This window comes from Pseudophryne corroboree, chromosome 5, assembly GCF_028390025.1.
Source record: "Pseudophryne corroboree isolate aPseCor3 chromosome 5, aPseCor3.hap2, whole genome shotgun sequence".
In the NCBI taxonomy this organism is placed as follows: domain Eukaryota; kingdom Metazoa; phylum Chordata; class Amphibia; order Anura; family Myobatrachidae; genus Pseudophryne; species Pseudophryne corroboree.
This window is the reverse complement of record NC_086448.1, coordinates 728,105,235-728,122,639: the sequence shown is the minus strand read 5'-3', so window position 1 is coordinate 728,122,639 and position 17,405 is coordinate 728,105,235. Positions and strand designations below refer to the sequence as shown.

Genomic DNA, 17,405 nt, shown 5'->3' with positions numbered 1-17,405 from the left:
AATCATGCCCAGGAAGGGCAGACGAGTCGTAGGAATCAGCTGCGACTTTGGAATATTTAGAATCCAGCCGTGCTGTTGTAACACCTCCCGAGAGCGTGCTACGCTGATCAGCAACTGCTCTCTGGACCTCGCCTTTATGAGGAGATCGTCTAAGTATGGGATAATTGTGACCCCTTGCTTCCGCAGGAGCACCATCATCTCCGCCATTACCTTGGTAAATATTCTCGGTGCCGTGGAGAGACCAAACGGCAACGTCTGGAATTGGTAATGACAATCCTGTACCACAAATCTGAGGTACGCCTGATGAGGTGGATAAATGGGGACATGAAGGTAAGCATCCTTTATGTCCAGAGACACCATAAAATCCCCCCCTTCCAGGCTTGCGATGACCGCTCTGAGCGATTCCATCTTGAACTTGAACCTTTTCAGGTATATGTTCAGGGATTTTAAATTCAATATGGGTCTGACCGAACCGTCCGGTTTCGGTACCACAAACATGGTCGAATAGTAACTCCTTCCCTGTTGAAGGAGGGGAACCTTTACCACCACCTGCTGAAGATACAATTTGTGAATTGCAGCTAACACTATTTCCCTCTCTAAGGGGGAAGCTGGCAGGGCCGATTTGAGGTGACGGTGAGGGGGCATCTCTTCGAATTCCAGCTTGTATCCCTGAGACACAATCTCTATAGCCCAGGGATCCACCTGGGAGTGAACCCACTTGTGGCTGAAATTTCGGAGACGCGCCCCCACCGGGCCTAGCTCCGCCTGTGGAGCCCCAGCGTCATGCGTTGGATTTAGTGGAAGCCGGGGAGGACTTCTGTTCCTGGGAACTAGCTGTGTTGTGCAGCTTCTTTCCTCTACCCCTGCCTCTGGCAAGAAAGGACGCACCTCGGACTTTCTTGCCTTTTTGTGATCGAAAGGACTGCATTTGGTAATACGGTACTTTCTTAGGTTGTGAGGGAACATATGGCAAAAAATTTGACTTTCCAGCTGTAGCTGTGGAGACCAGGTCCGAGAGACCGTCCCCAAACAATTCCTCACCCTTGTAAGGTATAACCTCCATGTGTCTTTTTGAGTCGGCATCGCCTGTCCATTGCCGAGTCCACAGGACCCTTCTGGCCGAAATCGACATTGCATTTATTCTAGAGCCCAGTAGGCTAATGTCTCTTTGAGCATCTCTCATATATAGGACCGCGTCTTTTATATGCCCCAGGGTCAGCAAATAGTATCCTTGTCCAAGGTATCAAGTTCCTCAGATAAGGTATCTGTCCATGCTGCTACAGCACTACACATCCAGGCCGACGCAATCGCCGGCCTTAGTAGGGTACCTGAATGTGTATAAATGGACTTCAGGATACCCTCCTGCTTTCTATTTGCAGCATCTTTTAGGGTGGCCGTATCCTGTGACGGCAGGGCTACCCTCTTGGATAAGCGTGTTAAAGCTTTGTCTACCCTAGGGGAGGATTCCCAGCGTAACCTGTCCGTTGGCGAGAGAGGATACGCCATAAGCATCCGTTTGGAAATCTGCAGTTTTCTATCTGGAGATTCCCAAGCCTTTTCACATAACTCATTTAACTCATGTGAAGGGGGAAAGGTCACCTCTTGCCTTTTTTCCCCATACATATAAACCCTCTTGTCAGGGACTGGGGTTTCCTCTGTGATGTGCAACACATCCTTCATTGCTATAATCATGTAACGGATGGCTTTAGCCATTTTAGGCTGTAACTTTGCATCATCGCCATCGACACTGGAGTCAGAATCCGTGTCGACATCTGTGTCAACAATTTGGGATAGTGGGCGCTTCTGAGACCCTGACGGCCTCTGCGACATAGGATCAGGCATGGGTTGAGACCTCGGCTGTCCCAAGGCTTCAGCTTTATCCAACCTTTTATGCAAGGAAGTAACATCATTTAAAACCTTCCACATATCCATCCAATCGGGTGTCTGCGCCGTCGGCGGCGACCCCACATTCACTTGCTTCCGCTCTGCTTCCACATAGCCTTCCTCGTCAAACATGCCGACACAAGCGTACCGACACACCACACACACAGGGGATGCTCTTTTTTGAAGACAGTTCCCCCACAAGGCCTTTTGGAGAGACAGAGAGAGAGTATGCCAGCACACACTCCAGCGCTATATATGTTCCAGGAGTCACACAGTAATTTAGTGTTAACCCAGTAGCTGCTGTATATATTGCTTTTGCGCCAAATTTATGTGTGTCCCCCCCCCCCCCCCCTCTCTTTTTACCCTCTTCTACCGTGATTCTGCAGGGGAGAGCCTGGGGAGCTTCCTCTCAGCGGAGCTGTGGAGAGAAAATGGCGCTGGTGAGTGCTGAGGAAGAAGCCCCGCCCCCTCAACGGCGGGCTTCTGTCCCACGTTTGTGTGTAAAATAATGGCGGGGCTCATGCATATATACAGTGCCCAACTGTATATATGCTACTTTTTGCCAAGAGGTACCTAATTGCTGCCCAGGGCGCCCCCCCCTTCCCCTGCATCTTACAGTGACCGGAGTGTGTGGGTTTAGTGTGGGAGCAATGGCGCATAGCTGCAGTGCTGTGCGCTACCTCATATGAAGACTGAAGTCTTCTGCCGCCGATTTCGAAGTCTTCTTGCTTCTGACACCGGCTTCTGTCTTCTGGCTCTGCGAGGGGGACGGCTGCGCGGCTACGGGATCGGACGACCAAGGGGGTGCGATCCTGTGTACGATCCCTCTGGAGCTAATGGTGTTCAGTAGGCTAAGAAGCAGGACCTATCTTCAGTGAGTAGGGCTGCTTCTCTCCCCTCAGTCCCACGTAGCAGAGAGCCTGTTGCCAGCAGACCTCTCTGAAAATAAAAAACCTAACAAATACTTTCTTTTTAGCTAGCTCAGGAGAGCCCACTAAGTAGCACCCAGCTCGTCCGGGCACAGATTCAAACTGAGGTCTGGAGGAGGGACATAGAGGGAGGAGCCAGAACACACCAGAATCCAAATTCTTTCTTACAGTGCCCTGTCTCCTGCGGAGCCAGTCTATTCCCCATGATCCTTACGGAGTCCCCAGCATCCACTAGGACGTTAGAGAAATGTTATAATTTGCCTGCCTTGTACCTAGCACAGTGGCCTGGCCATGTGACAGTTTACATATTTGTATCATCACTGTGAATTTTTAATGGGATGGATCTATATGTTATTGTTTATGTAAATGTGCCATTTTCAGTAAAGCAATGTGTATGTAGTTTATAAGCAGTGATTTGCTTTGCCTTCATCTGCAGGCTTTGTTCCATGGAAAGTTCATCGACACAGGTTTCTCTCTGCCGTTCTACAAGCGAATGTTAAGCAAAAAACTTACCATTAAAGACTTGGAGTCTATTGATCCTGAATTCTATAACTCTCTTATATGGATTAGGTATGTAACCAAAGATTTGAGTCCATTATACTAAGGTTGAGAGGAGACGGTAGGAAAACTGTAATAGCCTGTGACTTGTAGACATTGGAGAGATCCCGGCGAGTTTACCTTTTTTTTTCTTCTTTAAAAAAAAAAAGTGTTTTTTTTATAGTGGTGCAAAAATGAAAATAGAAAACGGACATGGGTAAACTGAAAATTCAACAATACAGAACTGTGAGCCACAAAAATTCAAGAAATATTGCAAGCTGTCAGAAACCACGGCCGTCTTAACGTATGGGCTCACTGGGCAGCTGCCCAGGGCTCCATAATTCTAAGGGCCTTTGAGAAGTGGCGAGCTGGGCTTGGGGCATTTGTCCCCAGGGCTGGTGTCTCTGGAGCTTCTTGGGAAGCAGATAGACTGATTACACAGGCCAGGTAGCAGTCAGCATGCTGATTATAGATGGCTGGAGCTATCCACCAGTCAGAGTGCATCATTCTCTACTTGCCCCTCAGACTGCAGCCAGACAGTGAATGATGTCAGCATGCTGATTGGTGGATGGCTGGAGTTACATTATCCATCAGAGTGCTTAGAGCCATTCACTGTATGGAAGCATGTGGAGAGAGAGTGCGGGACTGCAGGAGGGGTAAGGTTGTCATTATTTTCATTTATTCACGTAAATGGTAGGGAACCCAGTGCATTGCTTTGCCCAGGGCCTACAATGCTGTTAAAATGGCGCTGGTCAGGAAGGAAATCAGGCATGGTCAACCAAAGGATTAGCCACTAGGGTGCCATTAATTAGTGTTAATCGGAACATCACCCAACAGTTGCCTTGCTTGTACCATTGGTTAGAGTGGAAACACTCATGTAGGTCTCTTTATATGAACAGCCCACCCACCTCCCTTCCATAATCCCAAAGAACTTTTCAGTGCTAACATCCTTGTGCAAGGTCGCTCCCAGCCAGTCCATGCAAAATACATAGAACAGCTTAGTGCCATGGTAGGGGGAGTGGAAGTGGAAGATAATTAAATGGATGTGACAGCGAATCAACAAAGCTGTCTCCAAAAGTTGGAAATAAGGAGGCACTCCCACTTACAGGGCAAGAATGTAGCCTCAGACCCATTGTGTTTGGGACAAGCCCACGGTATCAGAAAGGCCTATAACAAATCCAAGATGTGGGGAGAAATAACCATTGTGAAAGATATTATACAACATTCTCTATACATATGAGAGGAAAGGGTACATAGTGAGTCAGAGAAAGTTTTCAGGAGATCCGCTAATATGACGAGTGGAAATGTCTGTAACCATAACGACAGACTACTGGTCTGCCCGATATTTACAGTGGTAATCGTCTAAAGGGCAAAACCAGGTTGGTAAATACTGTAAAACTCTGTGTTCCGTATGGTTACACATCTTTTCATTTACCCTAAGAAGTCGTCTTTGTTTAGCCCTTACTGTTTAAATAATCCAATGACCTTCATGATGTCCCCATGACGTTCAGTATCATCACATTTGCTTGTAGAGACTAATCAATTATTATTTAATGCGGAAATTGGAATAAAAATAGATATATCAATTTAAGTATCAAGTAAACAATGTGCTGTGCAAGCCGCCCGTTGCAGCGGCCAGGATATCTCTGTGCAACCACAGAGATTCCCGTCCTCTTCCCCCCCCTAAACGCCGGCAGTTTGGAGAAATGGAGGCCGTCGCTGCCCCTAAACAGCATCAGACTATCAATCACTGACAGTTTGATGCCGGACTGTGTCCTGTGCCCCAGGACCCATTTCTGCACATGCAGAACAGGGCAGTGCACACTTCTGTCCGTATCTGAATCAGGCCTTCTATGTGGTGCCCTGAAACTCGGATATCACACATAACTGGTCAGGTAGGGTGATGTGAGGACTACAGAAAGGTACCACAGGTATAAAAATAAAAATGCAGTTGCATTTGTAAGTATTTGGAACATGGTGCATAAAAGGAGGGCACCTTTCGTAAGTCACTGTTTTCTTTAAACTAGAGTACTGGTAATTCCCCCCCCCCCCCCTTCCCCCCCCCTCTCTCTGTCTCTCTTTATTTGAAGAGCTGTTGTAGCTACTGTTAAGCATTTATGTTCTTGGGTTTGGTTTATTGAGTCAACATTGATCCTATTAACATGGTTATAATGTCACAGTATGTTAATTATGTCCGTATTCGGCATGTTGACACTAAGGAAATGTCTACATGGTCAGTATGTCGACGATGTCGTTTTAAGTTATGTATATTCACTTACCCTAACTAATTTTGGCATTCATATGTCTGAATTTTGTAAACGTCGATACATTCCAGGTGCCGACATTTTAACCTCGTCTACTTCATAAATATCGGCATTATGAAGTTTGGTGTTGTGGCCAGTGACAGTGTGTGCCGACACGTTGGAACCAGCAGCTGTGTTGTATTATGAGCATTACTGCAGTAATGCACTGAGCCACAGTAGCACAAGTAACTGCAGTTTTAGCTTTTGAAGTGTATCCCATCCCATTATATCATTTCTCTGTCTATCGGGTCACTGGATACCACTAGGACTACACCTGTTTGCAGATAACAAGCACCTTGCAGGTCTCCATGGTATCCAGTGTGCCCCATTTAGATGCTAGAGGAATTATGTATTATACCTGAACATTTTAATTTCTACTTTCCATAATTTTTTTATGGCAGATTAATTACATGGGTGACTGTTCCTGTTTAACTGCAGTGTCCTCTTTTCATAATCAGTTACTGTAGCTGTGACTTGGATTTGGGTTTTTGGATACCAAATTCTGGATTTTCTTTATTGATAGAACATGTTATGATTGTTACTGCTATATTACACTAGCTATCTATACCATAGTAAGTACTGATTTCAAAGTTCTATTTGTGTGTCTAAATGATCAGAATACTTGAGTAGAACACTTTGTTCCTGTATGTATTATACACTGCTCTTGTAGTACACTTTGAATACAAGATAGTGTGTGCAATAGTTTTTACACCTGTTGTTTGCAGGGACAATAACATTGAAGAATGTAACTTGGAGATGTACTTTTCTGTGGACATGGAGATACTAGGAAAAGTCACATCCCATGACCTCAAACCGGAAGGAGCCAACATCCTTGTGACTGAAGAGAACAAGGAAGAATACATTGGGTAAGAAGGCTGCACATAAAGGTCTATAAAATGATTGTGTCCAGCACTGAAAATGGCCTCGCACACAGATGGCTCTACTGTGGTGTAATCACTGCAGATCAGAAGTCTCTGTCCTAATCTTGTGACCTCCTAAAGCTGGAGCCCAATTTTCAATCTTCCAGGGCTTACATTAGTTGTTGTGTCTGGGCACAGCTGTCATTGTGATTATCCCATGATTTTCCCTGTGGATTGGCTTTAGTATGTACTTGCTGTCTACATACAGTAGAAGCAGCTATTATTTACATATTATTAATGGCTCCTACTAAATAGACAGACTGCATTCTCAAGTATATTGTCTGCATCCACTCAATAGGTAACTGGTATCATTTGGGCAATCCATTCTTCCCACATTTGTAAATGAGGTGTCCTGTAGTCCTTGCCTACATAAAGCAATAATTAATATAATTTATATTGAACTTGTACCTCGGTAACAGAGGAGCGCTCACCAGGTTCTATACTGGCTGTGTAGTTGCTTATTGCTTATTGCATAGTGCTATGTGTATAGTGTAATACCCAAAGGAGACTCTAGTTCCACTGTGACCCTATTGCCAGGGAAAGAGCAGTTGTAGAATGTATTTTCTATATCCTATTCCCTATCCCTCACCCCGAAAGCTGTAAGTCAGAGGTTCCCAAACTCAGTCCTCAAGGTAACTCAACAGTCCAGGTTTTAAGTATATCCATGCTTGAGCACAGGTGGCTTAATTAGTAACTCAGTCAGTTTGATCTAACCATATCTACTGAACCATGGATATCTTTAAATCCTAGACTGTTAGGGTGCCTCGAGGACTGAGTTTGGGAGGCACTGCCTTGGGGTATATAGGAAATAAGCACAGGAGTGACCATAGAGTATCCTGACGTCCTGACTGTGCTTTCTAATGAAGCAAACTGTGTGAGAGCATGCTATGTTACATACCTTCTCCCGGGCAACTAGGGATGAGAAAAGTAAAACTGTTTAACTAAAATAAGGTGGCCAGATGAAATCATCCCTGTAATACAGCTAAATTTACTGTTGCACTTTTTATAGCCACCTCATCTTTGGCTATTTCGCCCACTGCATTTAAAGGGGCAATCATTTTAAATACAAAACCAGGCATGTTTTATATGTAATATTATTGCCCATTCCAGTGGCTGAAAATAGGATTTTAAATGTCTACCGGTATATCCTTTTCTCGTAGTCCATAAGGGATATTGGGGACACATTAGTACGACGGGTATAGACGGGGTCCAAAGGAGCCAGTGCACTTTAAATTTCTTCCACTGGGTGTGCTGGCTCCTCCCCTCTATGCCCCCTCCTACAGGCAGTTATAGGTAAAACAGTGCCCGAAAGAGAAATTACATACTTGAGAGAAGGAACATAACAACGAGAAGTGTGGTGAGATTTACACACCAGCACACCATACACAACTGGGCCAGCAACAGCTGAACAGGTAACACCCTAACAGAGAACCTGCAGAAAGTCACCGCACAGAGGCGGGCACCCAATATTCCTTATGGACTACGAGAAAAGGATTTACCAGTAGGTATTTAAAATCCTATTTTTTCTAGCATATTGGGGACACATTAGTACGATGGGGATGTCCCAAAGCTTCCAGGACGTGGGAACGTGCGGAGACATCTGCAGCACCGTCTGCCCAAACTGGGTATGCTTTTTGGCCAGGGTATCAAACTTGTAGAATTTTACAAAGGTGTTCTTCCCCGACCAGGTAGCCGCTCGGCAGAGCTGCAGGGCCGAGACTCCACAAGCAGCCGCCCAAGAAGACCCCACTGATCTTGTAGAGTGGGCCTTCAGAGACTGTGGAACAGGTAAGACTGCCAACACATAGGCTTGCTGAATAGTGAGCCGAAGCCAACGAGCAATGGACTGCTTTGAAGCAGGGCAACCCTTTTTCTGTGCGTCATATAGCACGAACAAGGAATACGTCTTTCTGATTCGAGCCGTCCTCTTGACATAGATCTTCAAGGCTCACACAGCACCCAATGCCTCCGGAGGGGCTAAAGTGCCAGAACTTGATGGGATCACAATAGGTTGATTCAAGTGGAACGCAGAGATGACTTTCGGCAGGAACTCCTGCCTAGTCTGGAGCTCCGCTCTGTCCTTGTAAAAGACCAAGTATGGTCTTTTATACGATAAGGCCCACAATTCTGAGGTACGTCTAGCAGAAGCCATGGCCAGTAACATCACAGTCTGCCATGTGAGGTAGTCTACCGTCATCAGAGGTTCAAACCAGGAGGACTGCAGAAATCTTAATTCCAAATCCCAAGGTGCCATAGGCGGCACAAACGGAGGTTGGATGTGAAGCTCCCCTTGCAAGAAGGTCTGATCTTCAGGCAGTATCGCCAACCTCTTTTGGAAGAAGATTGAAAAATCTGAACCTTAATGGATCCCAGACGTCAGCCTTGATCCACTCCAGCCTGCAGAAAACTAAGAAATCTTCCCAAGTGAAATTCGGCAGATGGATATGCGAATTCCTCGCACCAGGAGACATATCTCTGCCAGATATTAGGATAGTGTTTTGATGTCACAGGTTTCATGGCTTGCACCATAGTGCCAATTACTTTTTTGGAAAGTCCCTTGTGAGCTCAACTTCCATGCCTTCAAACGAAGCCGCCGTAAGTCCGGGTAGACAAATGGTCCTTGTTGAAGAAGATCTCTTCTGAGTGGTAGAGGCCAAGAGTCTTCGACGGACATGTCCAGAAGATCCGCGTACCATGCTCTCCGGGAGGCCAATCCGGGGCAAGCAGAATCGCTTGTACTCCTTGATGCCGGATCCTCTTGAGCACCTTTGGGATCAACGAAATCGGAGGAAATACGTAGACCAGCTGGTAAGGCCAAGGCAACGTCATCCACTGCACACACCTGAGGGTCTCTGGTTCGCAAGCAATAGCAGCGAAGTTTCTTGTTGAGACGAGACGCCATCATGTCGATCTAGGGGCAACCCCACCGGTTGATGATCTGTTGAAACAACTGGGGATGTAGGCCCCACTCCCCTGGGTGGAGATCGTGGCGACTCAGGAATTCCGCTTTCCAGTTGTCTACACCCGGAATGAAGATTAAGGACAGTGCTATTGCATTACTTTCCGCCAAGAGGAGTATTCTTGATACTTCTCGCATGCATTCTCTGCTGCTTGTCCCTCCTTGTCGATTGATGTACACCTCGATCGCCTGATCCCGAAGCAGAAGGGGAGGCCTGAAGCAGACCATTATAGATAGCCCGAAGTTCCAGGATGTTGATCGGAAGTAGGGCCTCTTGGGCATACCACCTGCCCTGGAACTGCACCCCTTGGGTGACAGCCACCCACCCCCTCAGACTCGTTAGGAGGATCCAATCCTGAATCCCGAAGCGTCGACCTTCCCGGAGATTGGAAGACTGCAGCCACCACAGGAGTGAAATCTTGGCCTGGGGTGACAGTTGAATCATCTGGTGCATCTGAAGATTGGAACCGGACCACTTGTTCAGGATGTCCAATTGAAAGGGTCTGGCATGGAACCTTCCATACTGAATGGCCTCATACGAGGCTACCATCTTTCCTAACAATCTTGTGCAAATATGAATGGAAACTCGAGTCCGTCGGAGAACCATGCAAACCATTTCCTGGAGAGTTCTCACTTTGTTTTCTGGGAGGAACACTTTCTGCGCTACAGTATCCAGTAGCATTCCCAGAAACAGGAGCTGCTGAGATGGCTCTAGGTGGGACTTCTGTAGATTCAGGATCCACCCGTGGTGTGATAGACGTTGGATAGCACGATCTATATTGAGCAGTAGGAGCTCAGTGGAACTTTCTTTTATCAGGAGATCATCCAGGTAAGGGACCACGTTGACCCCCTGGACCCTGAGCTGGAACAACATTTCCGCCATCACCTTCATGAACACCCTCAAAGCTGTAGACAGTCCAAAGGGTAACGCCTGGAACTGGTAGTGATCGTTCAGCTGGGCGAACCTCAGATAGGCCTGGCGAGAAAGCCAAATTGGGATATTGAGGTAGGCGTCCTTGATATCCAGGGACACTAGGAATTCCTGATGTTCCAGGCCTGCGATCACTGCTCTCAAAGATTCCATCTTGAATTTGAAAACCTTTAGGTAAGGATTCAAGGACTTCAGATTCAAAATTGGCCTCACAGACCCATCTGGTTTTGGCACAACGAACAGACTGGAGTAGTAACCTTGTCCTTGCTATTGCAGGGGTACTGGAACAATGACTTGGGACTGGACCAACTTTGAGATGGCCTGTAGTAGCGTAACACGTATATTTTCCAAAGTTTGTAAGCTTGATTTGAAAAATCGTTGGTGAGGAGCACCGTTAAACTCCAGCTTGTAACCCTGAGAAATAAGGTCCTTTACCCAGGCGTCCTGGCAAGAACTTTCCCAGATGTGGGTGAAGTGACGTACCCGGGCTCCCACCTCGAGATCCACCCGGGGTGGGCGGGCACCATCATGCTGAAGTTTTTGTGGGAGCTGAACTTGTGCTCTGTTCATGAGAGACGGCAACGGCTGGTTTTTTTAGGTTTACCCCTGGTGCCTCTAGCTGCGTTGGAGGCCCCTCTGGGCCTAGATTGAAATCTGGAGGACCGATAGGACTGAGTAAACGAGCCCCCATGGGAAGAAACGCGGATTTCCCGGCAGTAACTTTGGAGATCCATGCGTCCTATTTGCCTCCGAAGAGCCATTCACCTGTAAAGGGAAGAGATTCCACATTGCGTTTGGAGTCAGCATCTGCAATCCACTGACTCAACCATATGGCTCTGCGTGCTGACACAACCATAGCAGTGGTCCTAGCATTAATCTTGCCAATCGCTTTTAGGGAGTCACAGAGGACTGTTGCCGTGCCCTGAATGTGTTTTTTAGGGAAGTTACCGTAGTAACCATTGTCATGTCACCCGAGAGACCATCCTGAATTTCAGTAGCCCAGGAGTGAATTGCATGTGTCATCCAGCAACTTGCAATGACTGGTCTTTGAGATACACCTGCAGCAATGTAGATAGATTTCAGTGTGGTCTCAATTTTTCTCTTCCCCCAGGTCCTTTACTGTAAAGGAGCCGGGAGCACCGCCTTCTTAGAGAGCCGAGAGACTGAGACATCTACAGCCGGAGATTCTTCCCAGAACTTTCTACCCTCAGGGGCAACGCGGAATGTATGCAAAAACCGTTTTGACACCTGATATTTCTTATCTGGATTTTTGCAGGCTATCTTAAATAAATTATCTAGTTCTTTAGAATCAGGAAATGTGACTGTCAGTTTGTTTTGAGGTAGAAAAAACAACTGCTGATGAGCAGCGTCCTCTAGGGGGAGCTTTAGCACATCCTTTATAGCTAAAATGATGGGTTCAATACCCTGTGTAGGAGTGCAATCCTCACCCATGGAATCCACAACATCCCCATCATCGTGTATATCATCATCAGTATCTGATAGAAGTGCAGGGAAAGCACGTTTATATGGACCTGCAGTAGAGAGGAGGGGATGGGGAACATCAGCCCTGGCAGCCAGATCTGCTACTGCTTGTTGCAGTTCTTGTGTTTTGTGGGCATTTGCAGTGAGCTGAGATGACCTATCAGACATCATAGTTTTGATTGCACCCATCCAGGAAGGCTTGTGACCCTCCCCCACAGTCTCCTCAACGTTTTGTGAGGACTGATTACACTGTTCACATGAAATGGAACCAGATGAGAGTGGGGAGAACCTGGTGTTACAGACACTGCATAACTTGTGTTTTACCATGGTGAAAAGTAACACACAACAATACACATATAACACAGACAGTTACAATGCAAGCCTGCCCTACTGTATGTGAGAGGAGACACAGATGAAGAGAAGGAACCAGCACACCCACGCCAGAGAGCCCCAGTGAGGCTGTCAGCGTTTAGTTCAGTGAAACACTGTTTTAAAACCCAGTTTTCCCTTATGAATGTGTAATGTGCACAATTTCAGCGGCTCTCCCCGAACTACACCCTGTACTAGTGATCCACCGTGTGTCAGCGTCTGGGTGAGGCTGCTGTATCTGCAGAGGAAGGCGCCAAAATGCAGCTGAGCCTGTTCTGATGTAGCTCCACCCCCCCTTAATCGCGCCGGAGCTACTGAAGATTTTATACTGGCAATGTCTCCAAATATGCTTAAAACTTCACATAAATGCTCAGTTAAGCCCACCGCTAGCCAGTTTACACAGGGGCAATAGCAGATCCCCCCCAGGAGGGACCCGTATGCCTCACCTGTGTGATAGCCGCACCATGAACCGGGGGACCCCCCTAGCGGGGCCCCCGGTGTGTACTCACCACTGATGTTCACCTTCAGGCATCTGTTAGGGGTGTGCAGCGTGCTGCGGTTGTGACAGCCAAGGCGCAGTGCCCTGCTGAACAAACAACCCCTCAGGACGGTGGTCCTGCAGCGGGGAAGCAGCTCTGCACCTTGCGATGCCGGTGACCGTCCGTCCCCTAACTCCCACGGCGCAGGTATGCTGTTGCCCAAACAGCATACCGAAATAAATAAAAGTTTAAAGAAATTGAAGAAAAACTCTGGAGCTAGCAGAGTATGCATCCTCTCCTGAGGACACTTTTTTTCTAAAATGCCTGTAGGAGAGGGAATAGAGGGGAGGAGCCAGCACAACCAGTGGAAGAAATTTAAAGTGCACTGCTCTCCTTTGGACCCCGTCTATACCCATCGTACTAATGTGTCCCCAATATCCCTTATGGATGCTAGAGAATTTATATAAGACATAGCGGCTTTGAAAAGCATCATTTTCTGACTGCATTTTCTGCCTCCTTGTATTATTTCCTATTGTGCTCCTTGCAGAGCGCACACGATTTGTGCTTCTATCCACACGTCGGATCATCCATACATGAAAGCAGAAGGTGGTAATGCCTCATCCAACTTACTGTACCTGCTCTTACAGTACACTGTTATGAATTATTCGTCTGTGCACTATTGCTCAAGGCCTGGACATGGTATTCCCCAATCTATGTGTGGCATTTGGCTGATTTATAGATTAGCATATGTAAAAAGGATGTAAATACAGTATAGGCAAGTCACATTTCATTTCAGTTTGCTGGCCTTATACAGTATCTCTGTGAGCTGTGCTGGAATTGGAGAAGGAAATGCATGTGACCCTTTTCTTCCTGTCCTTTTCTCTGTAGTCTGATGGCCGAATGGAGATTTTCCCGAGGGGTGGAAGAACAAACCAAAGCATTTCTCGATGGCTTTAATGCAGTTGTTCCTCTGCAGTGGCTGCAGTATTTTGATGAAAAAGAGTTAGAGGTTCGACTTGTACAAATGTACATATATACATCTCTTTACAGAATAACCTAACTGTCCATTTTCTCTGAATCACAAATAATTTAACAAACCTTTTATCCGTAAACCATTTACAGTACTTCCACTGTTCTTCTTGAAGGATCTCAGCCAGAAACAGGTCTAGAAAGTAGATTAAAAACCAGCAGAAAAGGGAAAGCCGTGACACGGAGCAACTCTGTTAAGGGTGACGAGGGCGACTTGCCGTTGCAAGACTGTAACAGCAACTAAACGCACCTTCTCTTGCAACTCGATCTCACACTTGCTGATTTTTGCATACAGTCCTAGGGAGCTGAGCACAAAATCAGCAAGTGTGGCGGTACTGTTAGTGCGGTATGTAGCCGCACTTACAGGGGGGAGAGCATCACCCCTAATTGGATTGACCCCATAGTGTAGTAGTTCATTCTCTCCTGGGATTCCCACACCCCAGAGTCATCTACATACTTTTATATAATTTGTACCATGCATATCTGATTACTAGATATTTTCCAATATTTTTCTCAGATATTTGTCAAAAAAAGTTTTCTGTGCTTCCAATATGTAGCCAGTTGTTCCTGGAAAACACCCACACATCACAACACCACCCTATAAATGGGTCATAGAATAGTGTAGGAATTTCTTACTGATAAATATCTTAAGGATTAAAACTCAAGATTTTTTATATAAAAATATATATAATATATAATATTTTGTATATAAAATATAATTGCTTATGTGAAACAAGGCAGTACTCATACAGAAAGTGAAGCGGGACCACGGCTACAACTGATCACAGATGGTGAGCTCCAAATGGGATCAAGAAAACTTCCAGTATGGAACACACACTAGAGGAGGCCACTATCAACGTGTCTTACTGACCAGAACTTCTTCATGGATGTGGCTCCCTACATTGTACAGGCACTTTCATAGGGCGTCGTCAGAACGTTCCATAGTGAATTTTAATCAGGATATTGTATGATACCTCATTCTGTAATTCAAACAAACAAATTTGAGAACTTTTATATTAAATTGTACTTTGTGGTCTAGGAATACCATGAAAGATTGAAATACTACACCAGTGTTTCTCAATCTTGGTCCTCAAGGCACACTTACAATCTAGGTTTTAAGGCTAGGTATACTTGAGCACATCTGACTTAATGCCTCAGTTATGGTGATTTAACCATCTCTGCTCAAGCATGGATACCTTAAAGCCTAGACTGTTGTGTGCCTTGAGGACCAAGGTTGGGAAACAATGCGCTACACTATCAGCGTCTTCCTGTATTTATTTAATATATAGATATACATTTCTTTTGTTCGGGTGAAAAGTGCATAATCTATAGAAATCCCACACTAATGCTATTATTTAGTCTAGTCAATCAGTGGAGGATGATCAGAAACCTTGGTCTTTATGTATGAAGACGCTGAACCATTGATGCTGCAATAGTATAGATGTCAGAGCTTTGACACGGCTGTGAAACCTACAAGTAAAAGGTACAGGAAGAGACCTGTGGAACTGGTTTATTTTTTTTTAGTCTTAGGAAATAATTAGTCGATATACAGCCATGAAACTTACTTATATTTATTATTCATCTTGGTTGACTGAAAATATCCACTGAGGAATCTAAATTGTAAATTGATTATGGACAAATACAGCTGTGTCTCGATGGTGAAAATGTGAATTATATCCATAGTGTGGGAGGTGGAGCACCAATGGCAAGCTGCGGCCATATTGATGAACACGGACTGTCGCTGCAGCTTCTGATGGTCATGTCCACACACACACAACCTCCCCCCCCCCCCCCCCTTCCCCCACTACCACCCTCTTCAGCCATTTGGAAGTGGTGAACAGTAAGAACCACTTTTACCTGTTCATGCAGCTTTAAAACTAAATTCCGAGTGGTGGTAGATGTTTGTCCTTATGTAATATATTGGTAATAAGATGACTTGCAAACATTGCAGTTCATTTTCTGCTGTGTAAAAGAAAATCATTCAGATCTCCTCTTTCAGGCAGCTCTGTGGACTGGCTGTTAGTACAGGAACATTGTTTAAATAAAGTTTTAAAAAATAATGAAAAACTCGTTGCTGCCGGCTGTGACAGGCCAGAGAATATTTTCACATTCACTTGATAAATATGTTACATTCTTTCTCACAAGTAGATAAGTTGTAGCTTTTATAATTGATGTTTTTTCTTCCAAAAGGCATCAGAAAATGTTCTAGCAATTCACAGTTAATCTTATTAACTGCAACACCACCCATTTAAAAAATAAAATATCATCTTTTTATTAATAATTAATCAATACAATTGCTATCCTACCAAATAGTGGTAGAGCATATGATGTATTGCAACACACCCTATCTAATCTGAGGCAGAATCCTGCACATGTTTATGTAAGAGAAACTGAAGTTTGAGGTTGTTTTTTTACCTAAACATTGCCTCTCCTTGCTTAGCTATAAAGTGCCTGTTCCTTTCTCTGGTGCCCTTACATATAATAAGGTGAAACATTGATCACCATTGCAGTTCTCTACAATTCAAAGGGGACTGTAGTGCCTCAGCCATCCAGTAGGTGGTGCTATCATCGTTAGGACACCTTTTGACGTTCCCCAGATAACTACCAGAAGACCTGCAGTAATTGGCATTCGAGTCTCTGAGCGACAGATGATATCTGTACCTCTCTACAGAAGTTAGAGCTTGCAGGAAAAATAGGATGTTAATTACCTACCTGTAAATCCTTTTCTCGTAGTCCGTAAGGGAAACTGGGAACCCATTTAGTACCATAGGGTATAGACGGGTCCACTAGGAGCCTTTAACAAGAATTTGATAGTGTGCGCTAGCTCCTCCCTCTATGCCCCTCCTACCAGACTCAGTCTAGGAAACTGTGCCTGAGGAGACGGACATACTTTGAGAGAAGGATATAGAAAAAGGAAAGTGGTGAGATTACGAACCAGCACACACAAAACAAGAGGAAAGCAAACCAAACTTGAAACCAGGAACAGCAACAGCTGAACCAAACAACATTACTGAACCAAGTAACAGTGCAAGAAGAACGAAGCACCGGGCGGGCGCCCAGTATCCCCTACGGACTACGAGAAAAGGATTTACCGGTAGGTAATTAAAATCCTATTTTCTCAAACGTCCTAGGGGATACAGGGAATCCCTTTAGTACCATGTGGAAGTACCAAAGCTCCCAAACTGGATGGGAGAGTGCTGAGGTTCCTGCAGAACTGATTGACCAAACTGAAGATCCTGAGAGGCCAAAGTATTGAACTTGTAAAACTTTGCAAACGTGTTCGAACCTGACCAAGTAGCTGCTCGGCAGAGCTGTAAAGCTGAGACGCCCCGGGCAGCCACCCAAGAAGAACCCACCGACCTAGTAGAGTGGGCCTGTACAGATTTTGGAACCTGCAAGCCTGCCATGGAATAATCATGCTGGATAGTAAGCCTGATCCAGCGTGCAATTGACTGCCTTAAAGCAGGACACCCAATTTTCTTGGTATCATAAAGAACGAACAGCAAGTCCGATTTCCCGTGACGAGCTGTCCTCTTTACATACACCTTCAAAGCCCTCACAACAGCCAAAGACTTTGAAGTAG

The 17,405-nt window shown here is 45.5% G+C and overlaps 1 protein-coding gene across 2 annotated transcripts in view; it reads left to right on the top strand.

The window, feature by feature from the left end:
- The window catches only part of WWP1 (WW domain containing E3 ubiquitin protein ligase 1), a 340,005-nt gene that overhangs the window by 309,116 nt on the left and 13,484 nt on the right, over positions 1-17,405 (top strand). For both annotated transcript variants that reach the window (XM_063924044.1, XM_063924045.1), the window contains exons 18-20: positions 3,250-3,383; positions 6,379-6,519; positions 13,682-13,802. In XM_063924044.1, the coding sequence (XP_063780114.1) occupies positions 3,250-3,383; positions 6,379-6,519; positions 13,682-13,802 (396 nt within the window). The remainder of the gene's footprint in view (positions 1-3,249; positions 3,384-6,378; positions 6,520-13,681; positions 13,803-17,405) is intronic.